General features: G+C 40.1%; 1 protein-coding gene across 1 annotated transcript in view; it reads right to left on the bottom strand.

Annotated features, from left to right (window-relative positions):
* KLHL3 (kelch like family member 3) overlaps window positions 1-21,036 on the bottom strand; it is a 277,645-nt gene that overhangs the window by 222,729 nt on the left and 33,880 nt on the right. Inside the window, exon 3 of the mRNA XM_053719291.1 lies at window positions 12,414-12,520. Within this exon, the coding sequence (XP_053575266.1) occupies window positions 12,414-12,520 (107 nt within the window). The remainder of the gene's footprint in view (window positions 1-12,413; window positions 12,521-21,036) is intronic.

Here is a 21,036-nt window from a genome sequence, read left to right on the forward strand (position 1 = left end):
TGTGAGAAGCACAGTGTAACAAACTAGGAAGAACGGCATGATCCAAACACTGACTACACAGGCACAGTTGGATTGCCGTCTGCCCACTCAGCTGGCGTGGTAGCATTTACATGTGAAAGGGTAACCCTTCAGATCCGTCCGGCAAGGCCTCTCTTACATAAACCGCACAGGTCACCCCGACAGCATGGGACTCCCATTATAGAGCTGTACGTTTTTTCAGAACCCCCTTGCTCACCGGGGGCTGTGAGATGGAAGCCTGTATCATCTAACTTGAGGGCAATCACCGGGACTAACCTAGCAACTACTTCTGGGACATTTGTTCTAGCTAACTTTTACAACCGGGTATGGGCAGGCGGGAGGCCTACTCTGTAAAGCCAATTATCTTGGGCACAAGGTACTGATCGGTTCTTTCACTATCACGCCAGCGCTGCAAGCAGAGGCTAATATGAGATTTGTTGACACCCCAGTACGATCTTAATATAAATTAGAGATTCACGTCGGAAACGTTTATACCTCAACCCCAACCAAATGCCTATAAAAAAGAGCTGGACAGTGGGGGTTATTCTTTAAAAGTTATCATATAACATAATCATTTAATGTTTGAATTGTTTATTTAGACCTCAAACGTTTCATTTACTTTTAACATTACTTAATTCAGAATTTTCCGTTATGTTCATTTAAGTTTCAGATGTGCTTTCTTTATATTGCACATTGCAGAACAAACTCACTCTGCAATTCAACTTGCAGGATTTACTAATTAGCCACACAGATCCAATGTACCTCATAATATAACAGCGCACATTAGCTCACAGCGAATACATATTATCCCCAGAATATCTCCCAGGCTATACTTCTTTAATGGTTAATACAAGAACAGATTCTTTACATAACATGATGCCTTATAGCTACATGGAAATCAACCTATGCCTACATATTACAAATCTCCACAAGTGGCTAACACCTTTTTTCATTGCAGTCTGATCACCTAACTGTCTTGCTCAACTGTCACATATGACAACCCAGTATGTTATCACACCTGTGGATATGTGGTTTGGGAGCGATCTTACATTTTTGTTTCCCCTTATCTTAAAATCCCTACGTTTAAAAGAATACTTATGTACTAGTAATCCAAAAGTGATTACAAAAGATTTTCTTTTTTTTTTTAAGGGACCAAACAGAGGACAGTTTGTTTGCAAGTGCTTTATCATAACAGGTATAATTACCTTTTATGTAATCTATCCTATGTAACCTGTTTATTCATTATGTATGTCCTATTAAAAAAAAATTGCAAGGCAGCAATCTCAGATACTCTGCATGCAGAAGCAATAGCCAGTAGAAAAAGAACCTTCCAGGACAACAATTTAATGTCAATTTCATACATAGACTCAAACGGAGTCCGTTGCAAAACCTTAAGGACAAGATTTAGACTCCAAGGAGGAGCATTAGATCTAAACACAGGTCTGATCCTAGTCAGAGTCTTAACAAAAGACTGTACATCTGGAAGCTCTTCGAGCCTCTTGTGCAGTAAAACAGACAGGGCCGAAATCTGTCCCCTCAGGGAACTGGCAGACAGGCCCTTCTCCAGTCCATCCTGGAGAAATGAAAGTATCCTGGCAACCTTAACCTTATGCCAAGAAAATCCACGCTCTTCACACCAGAATAAGTAGGTTCTCCACACCCTATGATAGATGCGACAAGTAACCGGCTTACAAGCTTGAATAAGAGTATCAATTACTCTCTCAGAAAAACCTCTCTTGGCTAGGACTAAGCGTTCAATCTCCATGCAGTCAGCCTCAGATAATCTAGATTTTGATGAACAAAGGGACCTTGTTCCAGCAGTTCCCTGCGACAAGGTAACTTCCACGGAGGAGATGATGACATCCCCACCAGATCCGCGATCCACATCCTTCACGGCCACGTTGGAGCAATCAGTATCACTGATGCCTGCTCCTGCTTGATGCGTGCCACTACACGAGGAAGGAGTGGTAACAGCGGGAAAAGGTGAATTAGTCTGAACCACCAAGGCACTGCTAATGCATCTATTAGCTCCGCATGAGGATCCCTGGACCTCGACCCATCTCTGGGTATTGGCTTGGTATTGAGACAGGACACCATAAGATCTATCTCCGGCGTCCCCCACCTGTTGCATATCTTCGCAAACACTTCGGGATGGAGAGACCATTCCCCCGGATGAAAGGATTGTCTGCTGAGTAAATCTGCTTCCCAGTTGTCCACACCCGGAATGTGGAACGATAACAGCAAACAGCTGTGGGCCTCCGCCCACTCCAGAATCCGAGATACTTCCCTCATTGCTAGGGAGCTTCTCGTTCCACCCTGATGGTTGATGTAAGCCACCAAGGTTATATTGTCTGATTGGAATCTGATAAACTGGGACGAACCCAGAAGTGGCCAAGCCTTTAGAGCATTGAAGATTGCCCGAAGTTCTAGAATGTTGATCCGGAGGGAGCATTCCTCCTGAATCCACAGGCCCTGTGCCTTCTTGGCACCCCAAACATCTCCCCATCCTGATAGACTTGCGTCCGTAGTCACAATCTCCCAGGATAGTCTTAAGAAGGATGTCCTTCGGGACAGATGATCTGGACAGAGCCACCAAGAAAGCGATTCGCTCAACGGGTTGTCCAGAGAAATCTGCTGAGACAGATCTGAATGATCCCCGTTCCACTGCCTCAGCATGCACAGTTGCAATGGTCTCAGACGAAACCTGGCAAAGGGAATGATGTCCATGCTGGACACCATAAGACCAATCGCCTCCATACACTGAGCCCCAGAGGGCCTTAAGGAGGTCCGGAGGGCAAGACATGCCGAAGCTAGCTTGCAACGTCTCTGGTCTGTTAGAAATATCCTCATGGATATGGAGTCTATTATAGTACCCAGGAATTCCAACCTGGTGCTTGGTATAAGAAAACTCTTTTCTAGATTTATCTTCCATCCATGCGATCGAAGGAGAGAAGAGATTCCGAATGGTCTTTTGCCAGACGAAAAGACGGTGCTTGTACCAGAATATCATCCAAGTAGGGAGCTACTGCTATACCCCAGGTTCTGGAAACGGCTAGAAGAGCCCCTAGAACCTTCGTAAAAATTCTTGGAACAGTAGCTAGACCAAACGAAAGTGCATTGAATTGGAAGTGCTATTCCAGGAACGCAAACCTTAGGAACTAGAAGTGGTCCTTGTGAATTGGAATGTGAAGGTAAGCATCCTTCAGATCTATAGTGGTAATGAACTGTCCTTCCTGAACTAAGGGAAGGATGGACCTTATCGTCTCCATCTTGAACGAGGGGACATTTAGAAATTTGTTTAAGCACTTTAGGTCCAGAATCGGGCAGAAAGTTCCCTCCTTCTTTGGGATAACAAAAAGGTTTGAACAGTATCCCAAACCTCTTTCTGCGATAGGCACCAGGACAATGACTCCTAAGGAGGACAGATCCCGCACGCACTCCAGAAAGGCTTCCCTCTTTTCTGGTCTGGAAGACAGGTTTGAGAGGAGAAATCTGCCCTTGCGTGGATGAGACTAGAAACCTATCTTGTATCCCTGAGCTATGACCTCCAGGACCCATGGACCCTGCACGTCCCTGAACCAAACGTCTGAAAAGAGCGACAGTCTGCCCCCTACATGATCCTGAGCCAGATCGGGGGCCGCCCCTTCATGACGATTTAGTCTTGGCGGGCTTCTTGCTCTGCTTGGACTTATTCCAGGACTGAGACGGATTCCAAGTACTGTTGGTTTGCTCGGGCTTAGCAGAGGACTGTTGTCATTGGGATTTATCAGAACAAAAGGAACGAAAATAAGAAACTTGTCCCTTAGACTTGCTCTTTTTATCTTGCGGTAGGAAGGCACCCTTGCCCCCTGTAACCGTAGAGATAATGGAGTCCAGGCCTGGACCAAATAAAATATTTCCCTTAAAGGGGAGGAAAAGAAGTCTGGACTTAGACGTCATATCCGCAGACCAGGACTTCAGCCACAGTGCCCAATGGGCCTGAACCAAAAAGCCAGAAGCCTTAGCATTTAGGCGAATAATCTGCATGATAATCTGCATGTTTGTATCACAGATAAAAGAATTAGCAATTTTCAAGGCTTTAATTCTTTCCTGGATAACGTCGAGGAGACCCTCCACCTCGATCAATTCCGATAAGGAGTCGCACCAGTAGGTAGCTGCTCCAGCAACCGCAGCAACAGTCGCTGCTGGTTGAAATAAATATCCTGTATGTTGAAACATCTTTCTTAGAAGAGTTTCCATCTTCTTATCCATCGGTGCTCTGAACGACGAGCTATCCTCAAGCGGGATAGTAGTACGTTTGGCAAGCGTGGAGCTAGCGCCATCCACCTTAGGGACGGAACCCCACAACTCCAATTAAGAGTCCGGGACCGGGAATAATTTTTTAAAGCAAGACGAACGGTAAAAGGAAGATCCAATTCTGTCCCATTCGTTCTTAATAATGTTCGCCATCTTTACAGGCACAGGAAAAGTTAAAGGTACTACCCTGTCCTCGTAAAATCTCAGTCTAACTTAGGAATCAAAGGTTCATCAGGCAGCTTGGCTCTGGAACCTCTAGTGTAGACAAGACTTCCTTTAGAAGAAAACGTAAGTGTTCAATCTTAAATCTAAAGGCTGATTCCTCCGCAGCAGGAGGCTTAGAGGCAGCAGACTCCGCCCCAGAAAGTTCACCCTCTGAAGCCTCTGAGTGCGACTCATCCTCGGATAACAGACAGAGTAGTTAAATCCTATAAATTACATGATGACCCTGGGGCAGGAGAGCTATGTTTAACCTTTCGCTTGCGCTTAGCAGGTTGAGGTAAAGCACTGAGGGCCTCAGACACCGCCATTTTTAACTGTGCGGTAAAATCTGATGGGAAAAGGCCCTCTCCAGATGGAGAATTAAGCGTGCTACGGGAAGCTGCGTGTGTAGGAGATGAATGTTGGGTATGCACCTTACGGGACGGCGAGTCCTCAGAAGTGGACGGCTCAGTGGTACTAAATGGGTTAACCTTCTTTCACCTAATAACGTTGTCAAAGCATGTGGAACATAGTTGAGAGGGCGGGTATACCAAGGCCTCCTCACAATATAAAGAGGTATTACTATTTGGAATAGAGGGAGTAACCTCTAATATCTCAGAATCCTCCATAGCTTAAAGCTAATGACAGCAGGACAAAGAAAATAAACAATCTTTATTTCTCAAAAAACAGCACCTTTATACTCCCAATAGCTGGGGCACTCACCTCCTCCTAGACCCAGACAATGCAGAGAAATAGCGTCTTCTCAGACAGCACGCTTGGTCAGGAAAGAGGCAATGAAAGCGAGACCACTCCCGGTGACACGGTGCGCAAGTCAGGACCGCTCCTGCTATGAGAAAAAGCGCGCCAAGCTACAATGCTCAACTCTCAAAGTGAAAGTAAAAACCTGTGTGTTCCAGCCATATAACAAACAGCCTATGAGTCCAATAAAATCTCACACATAAAGCAGCATAAAATCAAAGCATCACATTTGATTAAACCCCACTGTTCAATAATGCCCTTCAGGAGATATTAACCCATGATTCTATTAAGATAAAAGGAGTAAAACTGTGACCCTATCTTCTAGCGTTTTAAACATATGTAAAAATTGAAACGATCTTACCAGAATCCATGCTGTGGAACAGAAACACAGCCTCTCAAGTGTGACAGTCTTGTAGCACTGCTCCCGACATGGACTTGAGTGAGAGAACAAGCAGGCAGTGAAACTTGTCAACACTGATTGCTTAGGAGCTGTTTAGCAGGTAGTCTGGATGGGTTTGCAGAAAGACTCTCCCTGCATCTCCAGACTCTAACTTTCGTCAATGCTCTCACTGACAGCCTGACAACACTACTTAAAACTCCAGTCCCATATCAAAGGGCAGATACCCTTCCTAAGGAACTACTCCGAATCTTCTGACACTTCTCTGCCATCCTCCTGTGACGAAAGGCAAAGAATGACTGGGGGATGGGGAAGTGGGAGAGGTATTTAAGCCTTTGGCTGGGGTGTCTTTGCCTCCTCCTGGTGGCCAGGTTCAGTATTTCCCAACAGTAAGGAATGATGCCGTGGACTCTCCTTATATTAAGAAGGAAAATATGTTAAAATCAAAGTAAACATAAAAAGATTGCTAAAAAATTGCAAACAACTTACTTGTTTTCTTGCAAAAAAAAAAGCACTTAGAAATTATCAGCTTACCCACTGAGGCCTATTTATCATAGGTCTTGCGGACCTAATCCAACAGTGCGGATCAGGTCCGCAAAACCTTGCTGAATGCGTAGAGCAATACGCTCTCCGTATTCAGCATTGCACCAGCAGCTCACAAGAGCTGCTGGTGCAACGCCGCCCCCTGCAGACTCACAGCCAATTGGCAGCCAGCAGGGAGGTGTCAATCAATCCGATCGTACTGGATCGGGTTGAATTGTGGCGATGTCTGTCCGCCTGCTTATGACCGCTGCTTCATAACTGCTGTTTCTGGCGAGCCTGCAGGCTCGCCAGAAACACGGGCCCTCAAGCTCCATCCGGTAAATGGGCCCCACTATCTTTAGTTACATAAGGCAGAAGACATGCTGAAAACGTAAGTTGCGTTCTGCCCTTTCTGAGCATGGGCAATAAACTGACTTCTTGTTTCTTTAGCATTCACTGAACAGTAAACCAGATGATGATGTTCGAGAATATTTATAACATCAAGCTAGATAAGACTTTATATAGAGACCCCCCTTTTATGGCTGTGACATGAAGTAATTGATCCTGCACAAATAAAGTTAAAAAAACAAAATAAATAAAAAGTAAAATCATTTTAAAATGATGAATACATATTGCAATGATTTCTATTACATATAAGTCAGAGCTTAGTGCATTTTAATTACAACAATGAAACATACTATTGTATATCCCTTTAAGTAGTATACTTAGCATAAACAACAAAGTCTGCGATTAGATTATTTGACTATTTGATTATAAAAGTAATATTTTACTCATTAAGAAAGAAATTAAGAGGGCGCTAAAAGTTAACCAACACACCTAATCATAAATACTGTGATAGCATCTAATATGGAAATAAGAGGAGAACAAGAAAATGTTGATATGTATAAAACTTTACTACACAAAAAAATAATATTAATAAAAGACAGATAATAGGGACGTCTCCCTTAATATATTACCATATCGTAAAAAATATATTAAAAATAAGACTGGAATACCACCCTAAATGCTTGAAATATAAGCTCAAAAAGTGTAAGTCGTTATCAGCAAATCTCAGTATGGATAAAAGTCCAATCAAGGGTTAATTTGTGGTGCAATGTATACAATAATGTATCCAGCCAAGTGTTGAAATTGTCCCAAACAGTGTATAATCAGCTACAAAGTATCTGTTTATAACAGATCTAGCAAGCGCTGCACAAATCACAGATGGAATATAGCGTTAAGAATAACTATTAAGGACGATTGGCGTTTGACAATTGAGCCTCCTTTTTATATTGGTATTGTTCACCTTTATGACGAAAAAATATTCTTTACTCACACCTTTGTAGAGCGGTGTATCGATCTGTACTCACACTTCTGTCGATTTCCCCAATGTAATCAAAGTCTCTTGGGACTACACGCTCCTTACAGCGTCTGCTGAAACCGGTCAGCGTCTTGCGAGACTACACGTTCCTCCGGCGTCTGCTGATATTAGACAGGACCTCAGCACAGGAGGGAGATGAATATGTAAACACCCGCACTTAGCGTGGAACACGCGCGGGTAACTGAAAACTAGGCACCTAGATTCCAAAAATGTCCTTGACAGGTAAAGAAAGTCTGGAGTTGCTTTACCTGTCAAGGACATTTTTGGAATCTAGGTACCTAGTTTTCAGTTACCCGTGCGTGTTCCACGCTAAGTGCGGGTGTTTACATATTCATCTCCCTCCTGTGCTGAGGTCCTGTCTAATATCAGCAGACGCCGGAGGAACGTGTAGTTTCACGAGACGCTGACCGGTTTCAGCAGACGCTGTAAGGAGCGTGTAGTCCCAAGAGACTTTGATTATATTGGGGAAATCGACAGAAGTGTGAGTACAGATCGATGCACCGCTCTACAAAGGTGTGAGTAAAGAATATTTTTTCGTCATAAAGGTGAACAATACCAATATAAAAAGGAGACTCAATTGTCAAATGCCAATCGTCCTTAATAGTTATTCTTAACGCTATATTCCATCTGTGATTTGTGCAGCGCTTGCTAGATCTGTTATAAACAGATACTGTGTAGCTGATTATACACTGTTTGGGACATACATTATTGTATACATTGCACCACAAATTAACCCTTGATTGGACTTTTATCCATACTGAGATTTGCTGATAACGACTTACACTTTTTGAGCTTATATTTCAAGCATTTAGGGTGGTATTCCAGTCTTATTTTTAATATATTTTTTACGATATGATCATATTTTAATATATTAAGGGAGATGTCCCTATTATCTGTCTTTTATTAATATTATTTTTTTGTGTAGTAAAGTTTTATACATATCAACATTTTCTTGTTCTCCTCTTATTATTTCCATATTAGATGCTATCACAGTATTTATGATTAGATGTGTTGGTTAACTTAGCTTTTAGCACCCTCTTAATTTCTTTCTTAATTTGTTTAGCTCTGTGACAGTCTTGGGGAGACTGTTAGAGAGTGGCCTAGTTAACCTTTAGAATCTAGCGCTATATACCTCTACAATTCTAATATTTTACTCATAACGACTGAGATTTTAGTCGCCAGCTATAAAATATAAAGTTTAAGGGACATTACACTAGATTTTCCTTTGCATAAATATTTTGTAGATGATCCATTCATATACCCCATCTGGGAGTGTTTTTGTAAAAATGTATAGTTTTGCTTAGTTATAAATAATAATATGCTGATTTTCAGACTCCTAACCAAGCCCCAAAGTTTTATATGTATACTGATGTATACAGAATCCTGGTTGCGTAATGGGTCTTTTCATATGCAGGGTAAGGGGAGGGGGAGGAGTGTCTGTCCTGGTTTCCCAGCCCCTTTCAGTGGGTGACCCAATCTAACCTCATCAACAGTGCTAAACTGGGAGCTTCTAAGTACGTTTTTAAAAGAGCAAGCTACATTCAGTTCAATGGCGCGATCGGTGCACTGTGATTAGACAGCGCGCCTGCAAACCACTTATGAAAACGAAGACCCAAGCAGAAGAGCCAGGCAAGTCCAACTTTGATAGCAAAAATCTCTCAAAGCGTTTAATTTAGAAAGTTGCTGCTAAGATATTTTTTAAGGTTTACGGTCTCTAAGATTTTTGCAGATTAATAATTTGATAAACTTTTCTACATAATTTTATTCTATTCTGGGCTAGATGACGAGTGGCAGGCTAACTGTTGCGCACAAGTGATAAGTGGTTTATCACAGGAGTTTGTGTGCGTCAGAAGTAGCTTATGTTTTAAAAGTTGAAAGCAAACACATTTGATCGAGCACAACTTAATTTAACACGCATCGGGATATTGTGACTTCAGAGCTCTGGTTAACTGTTACGAGAGACAAAAAATGTTGCACAAAACACATCATAATGATATTTATAAGTACAGTTATACGCCTAATAACACCATCCAAGTATTGGAAAAAATATTGCATAAAAAAAGTTATATATTGGCTCAAAGATATGAGGTCTCAGGTGTTAAAAAAAGGCAGGCAAACAGAGATACCTACATATACATGTCTAAATGTAAGATGTTCAATGTAATAAAAAAAACACTAAGAAGTGAGTTATACTTAATAGAAATCATTGCAACATATATTAATAATCAATTTTAAAATGATTTTACCTTTTATTTAATTGTTTAACTTCATTTGTGCAGTGTACATTACTTCCTGTCCCGCCATTCAAGGAGGCTGTGGTCTCTAGAGGAAGGCTTATCTAGCTAGAAGTCATAAATCTTCTAGATTAACGACCTAGCTTACTATTCAGATAATGCTAGAGAGGCAGTAAGTGCCTGGTTTGCTCATACTCAGAAGTGGCAGAATGCAACATGAGTTCCAAAAATGTCTCCTCAAATCTCCCTGAGGGCCATGGCTACAATGAGATACAGTATTCTATGTGCTCATTTTGCAAAAAAACAAACAATCTGTTTCTTTTCATGTTTACTTTGATTTAACATATTTGTTTTTGCTAAGGGAGCGCTGCTTTATATCCCTTTAAGACAGAGTTTTTTCTTGTTTTTATTTCCCTTATTCATAACAATATAGTGGTAGGTTTATACACACACACACCACAGGTTCCCTTTGTTAACACTTCTATACATTTTTATTTTAACACAGTACTGTTTTTAATACGGTTTAATTTAATCTTTGATGTCCATTTTTTCTGATGTATTGTACTTTAATGTAGTGTGAAGAATATTTTTAAAGTGTAAATTAATGTGTGAACTGTCTGAGGTTTAATGTGTCTTTTATTCTTCAATAAATATTTTAAAAAAAAATTGTAAATTTTTTACCGTCGACTTAGATGTAATTTTTGGCCAAAGTAAACAATCACTTGCACCGAGTTTACACTGCACAAATTATCGTTTATCAGTTCCCATTCGTTTCAATAGGAGCTGCTAATACTAAACTGCTGATGAAATGTAGTACATTCTAAGCAAAAAATCTGTACTACTAAATCTGCAGATAGACATTAACAATTAAAACAGCACTTTTATTGGTTAACGGCTGCTGAAAATGCAATGTTGTTAACTATGGAAATGTTTCCTAAAACTTAATAAAGAACTTGAAAATATGCTGATCTTGATAGCTGTAAAGTTATTTTACCAGATTATTTTCACATTTTTTGTGAACCCAGGTTAGCCCTCCAATCAGCTATGGATACCCCAGTGATTCAAATAGAGCATACAGCTTTCCAATTTACTTCAATTATCAAATCTTCTGAATTTCCTTGGTATCCTTTGTTGAAAGGTAGGAAGGTAAGCTCAGCAGCATGTATGTCTGGAGCACTATATGGCAGCAGTATGTTATACATTAGCAAGAGCACTAGATGGCAGCAGTATGTTATACATTAGCAAGAGCACTAGATGGCAGCAGTATGTTATACATTAGCAAGAGCACTAGATGGCAGCAGTATGTTATACATTAGCAAGAGCACTAGATGGCAGCAGTATGTTATACATTAGCAAGAGCACTAGATGGCAGCAGTATGTTATACATTAGCAAGAGCACTAGATGGCAGCAGTATGTTATACATTAGCAATAGCACTAGATGGCAGCAGTATGTTATACATTAGCAAGAGCACCAGATGGCAGCAGTATGTTATACATTAGCAAGAGCACTAGATGGCAGCAGTATGTTATACATTAGCAAGAGCACTAGATGGCAGCAGTATGTTATACATTAGCAAGAGCACTAGATGGCAGCAGTATGTTATACATTAGCAAGAGCACTAGATGGCAGCAGTATGTTATACATTAGCAATAGCACTAGATGGCAGCAGTATGTTATACATTAGCAAGAGCACCAGATGGCAGCAGTATGTTATACATTAGCAAGAGCACCAGATGGCAGCAGTATGTTATACATTAGCAAGAGCACTAGATGGCAGCAGTATGTTATACATTAGCAAGAGCACTAGATGGCAGCAGTATGTTATACATTAGCAATAGCACTAGATGGCAGCAGTATGTTATACATTAGCAAGAGCACCAGATGGCAGCAGTATGTTATACATTAGCAAGAGTACTAGATGGCAGCAGTATGTAATACATTAGCAAGAGCACTAGATGGCAGCAGTATGTTATACATTAGCAATAGCACTAGATGGCAGCAGTATGTTATACATTAGCAAGAGCACCAGATGGCAGCAGTATGTTATACATTAGCAAGAGCACTAGATGGCAGCAGTATGTTATACATTAGCAAGAGCACCAGATGGCAGCAGTATGTTATACATTAGCAAGAGCACCAGATGGCAGCAGTATGTTATACATTAGCAACAGCACCAGATGGCAGCAGTATGTTATACATTAGCAAGATCACTAGATGGCAGCAGTATGTTATACATTAGCAAGAGCACTAGATGGCAGCAGTATGTTATACATTAGCAAGAGCACCAGATGGCAGCAGTATGTTATACATTAGCAAGAGCACTAGATGGCAGCACTATTTCCTACCATATAGTGCTATAGATATGTGCACACTACCTTTTCAACAAAGAATGAGAATAAGACAAATTTTATAACAGAAGTCCCTTTAACTTACATAACTTATTTTATTATTTATTACCCCAAAAATATATTCACTTGAAGGGTATCCTGGTAATATACCCTCCTTTTTCTTTCAATTGCTCAAATGTAAAAAAGTAGAGCTTTCTATTGTTTGTATATAGTGGGGTTCTTGGGTATTCTATAAGAAAATGCAGTGATATGTACCTGTAAACATTGCATAGAAATATGAACTGCAGGCAGCTAGCACAACACGATGTGCATTAATCTCTACGTCTTCTGCCATAATAATCACATCACACAGCATCTTCTTACTGCAAAACAAAGATCAGTTGCTTTGGCAATGTGTGTATTTTAGTGGTATATCCACATATGTGTAAGGCGATGAGTATGTTTAGTAATCACTATAAAATATTGTGACATCAAACTGTGGCCCTGGTTCTGTGGCCAGACAAACAGAAGGTCAAAACGTAATTAAAAAAACAGAGATTAAATGCATACGCTATGTAAAGTAATTAATCAGGAACTCATATAGGGCACTGAGGGAACAATTATAGACATCAGACTGAAGCCCAGAGAAGCCTTTAGACTGTCCTCAGAGGATGTTAATTAATTAGCAATTTAATTTCAATCATCTAAGATGTGATTGGACACCAAGCCTTTCTTGAGTAACTGTTGCTTTATGAAAACAAGATATTGTGGGTGTGTGCTGGGAAACCCCTTAGCTAAGGGAAATATTATATTATATTATATAGAAATAGAAACAGAAATGAATAGAAGGCCCTCAGCCCTTGCAGCTAGAGAGAATAGTAAGCACAGATACTATGATACAATTAATAAAATAAATTATTTAATTTATGGCACACAAATAAAATAATGTATATCCTAAAGCCAGAAAAAAAACAAGTTATGCATAAAAACTATTGATATAACTACGTTAATTGAATGGTGATATTCGATCAAAAATTTGATCTGATTTTCATCCAAAATGTTTACTCAATAAAATTAGTACCATAACCATTCCTGTTCCTTAATATGGCTTAGAGTGCCCGCAAACAGAAGCTCTCGGCATGGTCTTGGCCAAATAGATACTGTCTCCCAGTTCCTCCAACGTAACCGTAGACGTGACAGCAGGAGGTGTGGCGATCAGTCTGGCAGCGAGCCACTCCTGATAGGTGATAACCCATGGGTTTTATTCAAGAAGAACAAAGATCTTAAAAGGGACATTAAAGCCACATTTTTTCTTTCATGATTCAAATAGAACAAGCAATTTTAAACAATTTTCTAATTGACTTCTATTATCTAATTTGCTTAATTCTCTTGATATACTTTGCTGAAAAAGCATATCTAGATAGGCTCAGCAGCCGCTGATTGGTGGCTGCACATAGATGCCTCATATGATTGGCTCACCTTTGTGCATTGCTATTTCTTCAACAAAGGATATCTAAAGAATGAAGCAAATTAGATAATAGAAGTAAATTGGAATGTTGTTTAAAATTGTATTCTCTATCTGAATCATGAAAGACAATTTTTGAGTTTAATGTCCCTTTAAGAAAATTATAGCCCCAAGTAAATTGAGATCTACCAGTGTGAAAATACCAATAAGGAATTGGTTATCTGGCCAAATAGGGAATTTTAAATGTGAGATACCTAGGTGCAATATGTGTAAACATATATCGGTATGAAAAACATAATTTATGTAAGAACTTACCAGATAAATTCATTTATTTCATATTGGCAAGAGTCCATGAGCTAGTGACGTATGGGATATACAACCCTACCAGGAGGGGCAAAGTTTCTCAAACCTCAAAATGCCGATAAATACACTACTCACCACACCCACAATTCAGTTTAACGAATAGCCAAGTAGTGGGGTGATAAAGAAAGGAGTAAAAAGCATCAAAAAAGGAATTTGGAAATAATTGTGCTTTATACAAAAAATCATAACTACCATAAAAAGAGTGGGCCTCATGGTCTCTTGCCAATATGAAAGAAATTAATTGTCATGAATGAGTCCATGAGCTAGTGATGTATGGGATAGTAATACCCAAGATGTGGAACTCCACAGAAGAGTCACTAGAAAGGGAGAGATAAAAATAATAACAGCCATTTTCCGCTGAAAAAATTAATCCACAACCCAAAATATAAGTTTATTCTCATAAATGAAAAGAAAAAACTTAAACATAAGCAGAGAAATCAAACGGGAACAGCTGCCTGAAGAACTTTTCTACCAAAAACTGCTTCTGAGGAAGCAAATACATCAAAACGGTAGAATTTAGTAAATGTATGCAAAAAAGACCAACTTGCTGCTTTGCAAATCTGATCAACTGAAGCTTCATTCTTAAAAGCCCACGAAGTGGAGACTGATCTAGTAGAATGAGCTATAATTCTCTGAGGCGGGGCCTGACCCGACTCCAAATAAGCCTGATGAATCAAAAGCTTTAACCAAGATGACAAGGAAATGGCAGAAGCCTTCTGACCTTTCCTAGAACCAGAAAAGACAACAAATAGACTAGAAGACTTCCTGAAATCTTTAGTAGCTTTAACATAATATTTCAAAGCTCTTACAACATACAAACACCTAGATTTAGAGTTCTGCGTTAGCCGTCAAAAGCAGCGTTAAGGGCTCCTAACGCTGCTTTTGGCCACCCGCTGGTATTTAGAGTCAGGCAGGAAAGGGTCTACCGCTCAATTCCCTACCGCGATTCCAGGCTACCGCAGATCCCCTTACGCCAATTGCGTATCCTATCTTTTCAATGGGATCTGCCTAACGCTGGTATTTGGAGTTTTGGAAGAAGTGAGCGGTAGACCCTCTACCGACAAGACTCCTAACGCCAAAAAAGTCAGTAGTTAAGAGCTTTATGGGCTAACACCGGAATATAAAGCTCTTAACTACTGTGCTATAAAGTACACTAACACCCATAAACTACCTATGTACCCCTAAACCGAGGCCCCCCCACATCGACGCCACTCTAATAAAAATTTTTAACCATTAATCTGCCGACCGGACACCGCCGCCACCTACATTATCCCTATGAACCCCTAATCTGCTGCCCCTAACATCGCCGACCCCTATATTATATTTATTAACCCCTAATCTGCCACCCCCAACGTCGCCGCTACCTAACTACACTTATTAACCCCTAATCTGCCGACCGGACCTCTCTGCCACTATAATAAATGTATTAACCCCTAAACCGCCGCACTCCCGCCTCGCAAACACTAGAATAAATTGTATTAACCCCTAATCTGCCCTCCCTAACATCGCCGCCACCTACCTACAATTATAAACCCCTAATCTCCCGCCCGCACCGTCGCCACTACTATAATAAATTTATTAACCCCTAAACCTAACTCTAACCCTAACCCTAACACCCCCCTAACATAAATATAATTTAAATTAAACAAAATAATATTCCTAAAATTAACTAAATTATTCCTATTTAAAATAAACCCTAATATAGCTACAATATAACTAATAGTTACATTGTAGCTATTTTAGGATTTATATTTATTTTACAGGCAACTTTGTATTTATTTTAACTAGGTACAATAGCTATTAAATAGTTAATAACTATTTAATAGCTACCTAGTTAAAATAAGTACAAAATTACCTGTAAAATAAATCCTTACCTAAGTTACAATTAAACCTAACACTACAGTATCATTAAATTAATTAAATAAATTACCTACAATTACATAAAATAAAATACAATAAAATAAACTATTCTATAACACACAAAAAAACACTAAATTACAAAAAATAAAAAAGAATTACAAGCAGTTTAAACTAATTACACCTAATATAAGCCCTTAATAAAATAAAAAAGCCCCCCAAAATAAAAAATGCCCTACCCTATTCTAAAATACAAAAGTAATCAGCTCTTTTACCAGCCCTTAAAAGGGTTTTTTGCGGGGCCTTGCCCCAAAGTAATCAGCTCTTTTGCATGAAAATAAAAATACAATACCCCCCCAACATTACAACCCACCACCCACATACCCCTACTCTTACCCACCCAAACCCCCCTTAAAAAAAACTATCGCTAACCCCCTGAAGATCTCCCTACCTTGAGTCGTCTTTACTCAGCCGAGCCGAATCCTTCATCCAAGGTGCGCAGAGTAGGTCCATCATCCGGTAGAAGTCTTCATCCAAGCGGGGCAAGAAGAGGTCCTCCATTCGGTAGAAGTCTTCAATCTTCATCCATCCGGAGCGGAGCCATCTTCAACGGAGCCGACGCGGAGCCATCCTCTTCAACCAACGACTTCCCGACGAATGAAGGTTCCTTTAAGGGACGTCATCCAAGATGGCGTCCCTTCAATTCCGATTGGCTGATAGAATTCTATCAGCCAATCGGAATTAAGGTAGAAAAAAATCTGATTGGCTGATGCAATTAGCCAATCAGATTGAAGTTCATTCAGTATTGAACTCGCATTCTATTGGCTGTTCAATACGATTGGCTGATTGGATCAGCCAATCGGATTGAACTTCAATCTGACTGGATGATTGCATCAGCCAATCAGATTTTTTCTACCTTAATTCCGATTGGCTGATAGAATTCTATCAGCCAATCGGAATTGAAGGGACGCCATCTTGGATGACTTCCTTTAAAGGAACCTTTATTTGTCATTAGTCCGTCGGGATGAAGATGGATTCGGAAGAAAGAAGATAGAAGATGCCGCTTGGAAGAAGACATCGCCCAGATGGAAGACCTCTTTGCTGCTTGGATCAAAACTTTGCCCGGATGGAGGACCTCTTCTTTACCGCTTGGATCAAGACTTCTACCGGATGGAGGACATCTTCTTGCTCCACTTGGATGAAGAATTCGGCTTGGCTGGGTAAGGACGACTCAAGGTAGGGAGATCTTCAGGGGGTTAGCGATAGTTTTTTTAAGGGGGATTTGGGTGGGTTAGAGTAGGGGTATGTGGGTGGTGGGTTGTAATGTTGGGGGGGTATTGTATTTTTATTTTCAGGCAAAAGAGCTGATTATTTTGGGGCAAGGCCCCGCAAAAAGCCCTGATTACTTTTGTATTTTAGAATAGGGTAGGGAATTTTTAATTTTGGGGGGCTTTTTTATTTTATTAGGGGGCTTAGATTAGGTGTAATTAGTTTAAACTGCTTGTAATTCTTTTTTATTTTTTGTAATTTAGTGTTTGTTTTTTGTATTATAGAATAGTTTATTTAATTGTATTTAATTGTAGGTAATCGTAGGTAATTTATTTAATTAATTTAATGATAGTGTAGTGTTAGGTTTAATTGTAACTTAGGTTAGGATTTATTTTACATGTCATTTTGTATTTATTTTAACTAGGTAGCTATTAAATAATTATTAACTATTTAATAGCTATTGTACCTAGTTAAAATAAATACAAAGTTGCCTGTAAAATAAATATAAATCCTAAAATAGCTACAATGTAATTATTAGTTATATTGCAGCTATATTAGGGTTTATTTTATAGGTAAGTATTTAGTTTTAAATAGGAATAATTTAGTTAAATTTAAGAATATTATTTTGTTTAATATAAATTATATTTATGTTAGGGGGTGATAGGGTTAGAGTTATGTTTAGGGGTTAATAACTTTATTATAGTAGCGGCGACGGTGCGGGCGGGAGATTAGGGGTTAATAATTGTAGGTAGGTGGCAGCGATGTTAGGGAGGGCAGATTAGGCGTTAATACAATTTATTGTAGTGTTTGCGAGGCAGGAGTGCGGCGGTTTAGGGGTTAATACATTTATTATAGTGGCGGCGAGGTCCGGACGGCAGATTAGGGGTTAATAAGTGTAGGTAAGGTAGCGGCGATGTTGGGGGGGCAGATTAGGGGTTAATAAATATAATATAGGGGTCGGCGATGTTAGGGGCAGCAGATTAGGGGTTCATAGGGATAATGTAGGTTGCGGCGGTGTCCGGAGCGAAAGATTAGGGGTTAATAATAATATGCAGGGGTCAGCGATAGCAGGGGCGGCAGATTAGGGGTTAATAAGCGTACGGTTAGGGGTGTTTACACCTAACACCCTAACATGAACCCCAAGTCTAGACTTAGAAAGTGTTTCCTCATAGGAAACAATGGGGCTGCGTTAGGAGCTGAACGCTGCTTTTTTGCAGGTGTTAGGTTTTTTTTCAGCCAAAACTGCCCCTTTTTTTCCTATGGGGATATCGTGCACGAGCACGTTTTCCCAGCTTACCGCTACCGTAAGCAACACTGGTTTTGAGGGTTGAAGTGGAGCTAAATTAGGCTCAACGCACCCGTTTTTGAGCCTAACGCAGCCCCTCAGACAACTCTAAATACCAGCGTTGTTGGAAGGGTGCGTTGGGAAAAAAAGCAGCGTTAGCTACGCAGGTTTTTACCGACAAAACTCTAAATCTAGCCGAAAGAATGTAAGGATCTCTCCAAAGAATTCTTAGGATTAGGACACAAAGAAGGAACAACAATTTCTCTATTAATATTGTTAGAATTCACAACATTAGGTAGAAATTTAAATGAAGTCCGCAAAACTGCCTTATCCTGATGGAAAATCAGAAAAGGAGATTCACAAGAAAGAGCAGATAATTCGGAAACTCTTCTAGCAGAAGAGATTGCCAAAAGGAACAACCCTTTCCAAGAAAGTAGTTTAATGTCCAAAGAATGCATAGGCTCAAAAGGAGGAGCCTGTAAAGCCTTCAAAACCAAATAAAGACTCCAAGGAGCAGAGACTGATTTAATGACAGGCTTGATACGGACCAAAGCCTGTACAAAACAGTGAATATTAGGAAGCTTAGCAATCTCAGCAAGAGATTTGTTCCTTCAAGAAACTTGCAGACAAACCTTTATCCAAACCATCCTGAAGAAACTGTAAAATTCTAGGCATTCTAAAAGAATGCCAGGAGAATTTATGAGAAGAACACCATGAAAAATCTTCCTAGAAACAAATTTACGAGCCTGTAACATAGTATTAAACACTGAGTCAGAGAAATCTCTATGACTAAGCACTAGGTGTTCAATTTCCATACCTTCAAATTTAATGATTTGAGATCCTGATGTAAAAACGGACCTTGAGACAGGTCTGGTCTTAAAGGAAGTGGCCAAGGTTGGCAACCGGACATCCGAACAAGATCCACATACCAAAACCTGTGAGGCCATGCTGGAGCTACCAGCAACACAAACGATTGTTCCATGATGATCTTTGACATCACTCTTGGAAGAAAACCTAGAGGCAGGAAGATATAAGCAGGTTGATAACACCAAGGAACTGCTAAAGCATCCACCGCCTCCGCCTGAGGATCCCTGGACCTGGACAGGTACCTAGGAAGTTTCTTGTTTAGATGGGAAGCCATTAGATCTATTTCTGGAAGACCCCACATCTGAACAATTTGAAAAAACACATCGGGATGGAGCGACCACTCCCCCAGATGTAAAGTCTGATGGCTGAGATAATCCACTTCCCAATTGTCTACACCTGGGATATGAACCGCAGAAATTAGACAAGAGCTGGATTCCGCCCAAGAAAGTATCTGAGATACTTCTTTCATAGCTTGGGGACTGAGTCCCACCCTGATGATTGACATATTCCACAGTTGTGATATTGTCTGTCTGAAAACAAATGAACGGTTCTCTCTTCAACAGAGGCCAAAGCTGAAGAGCCCTAAAAATAGTTCTAAAATATTGATTGGTAACCTCGCCTCTTGAGATTTCCAAACCCCTTGTGCTGTCAGAGATCCCCAGACAGCTCCCCAACATGAAAGACTTGCATCTGTTGTGATCACACTCCAGGTTGGACGAACAAGAGAGGCCCCTTGAACTATACGATGGTGATCTAACCACTAAGTCAGAGAGAGTCGAACATTGGGATTTAAGGATATTAATTGTAATATCTTTGTATAATCCCTGCACTATTGATTCAGCATACAAAGCTGGAGAGGTCTCATATGAAAACGAGCAAAGGGGATCGCGTCCAATGCTACAGTCATGAGACCTAAAACATCCATGCACATAGCTACTGAAGGGAATGATTGAGACTGAAGGTTCCGACAAGCTGAAACCAATCTTATTCGTCTCTTGTCTGTTAGAGACAGAGTCATGGACACTGAATCTATCTGGAAACCTAAAAAAGGTGATTTTTGTCTGAGGAATCAAGGAACTTTTTGGTAAATTGATCCTCCAACCATGTCTTTGAAGAAACAACACTAGTTGATTTGTGTGAGATTCTGCAGAATGTAAAGACTGAGATAGTACCAAGATATTGTCCAAATAAGGAAACACCGCAATACCCCGTTCTCGGATTACAGAGAGTAGGGCACCAAGAACCTTTGAAAAGATTCTTGGAGCTGTCGCTAGGCCAAATGGAAGAGCGACAAATTGGTAATGCTTGTCTAGAAAAGAGAATCTCAGAAACTGATAGTGGTCTGGATGAATCGGAATATGAAGATATGCATCCTGTAAGTCTATCTTGGATATATAATGACCTTGCTGAACAAAAAGCAGAATAGTCCTTATAGTCACCATTTTGAAAGTTGGCACTCTTACAAAACGATTCAAAATTTTCAGATCCAGAACTGGCCTGAATGAATTTTCTTTCTTTGGGACAATAAATGGATTTGAATAAAACCCCAGACCCTGTTCCTGAAACAGAACTGGTATGATTACCCCTGAAAGCTCCAGGTCTGAAACACACTTCAGAAAAGCCTGAGCCTTTACTGGATTTGCTGGGATGCGTGAGAGAAAAAAAATCTTCTCACATGAGATCTTACTCTAAATACTATTCGGTACCCTTGAGAGACAATACTCTGAATCCATTGATTTTGGACAGAATCTGCCCAAATACTTGGAAGAATCTTAATCTGCCCCCTACCAGCT

The sequence above is a fragment of the Bombina bombina genome, chromosome 6 (assembly GCF_027579735.1).
Source record: "Bombina bombina isolate aBomBom1 chromosome 6, aBomBom1.pri, whole genome shotgun sequence".
In the NCBI taxonomy this organism is placed as follows: Eukaryota; Metazoa; Chordata; class Amphibia; order Anura; family Bombinatoridae; genus Bombina; species Bombina bombina.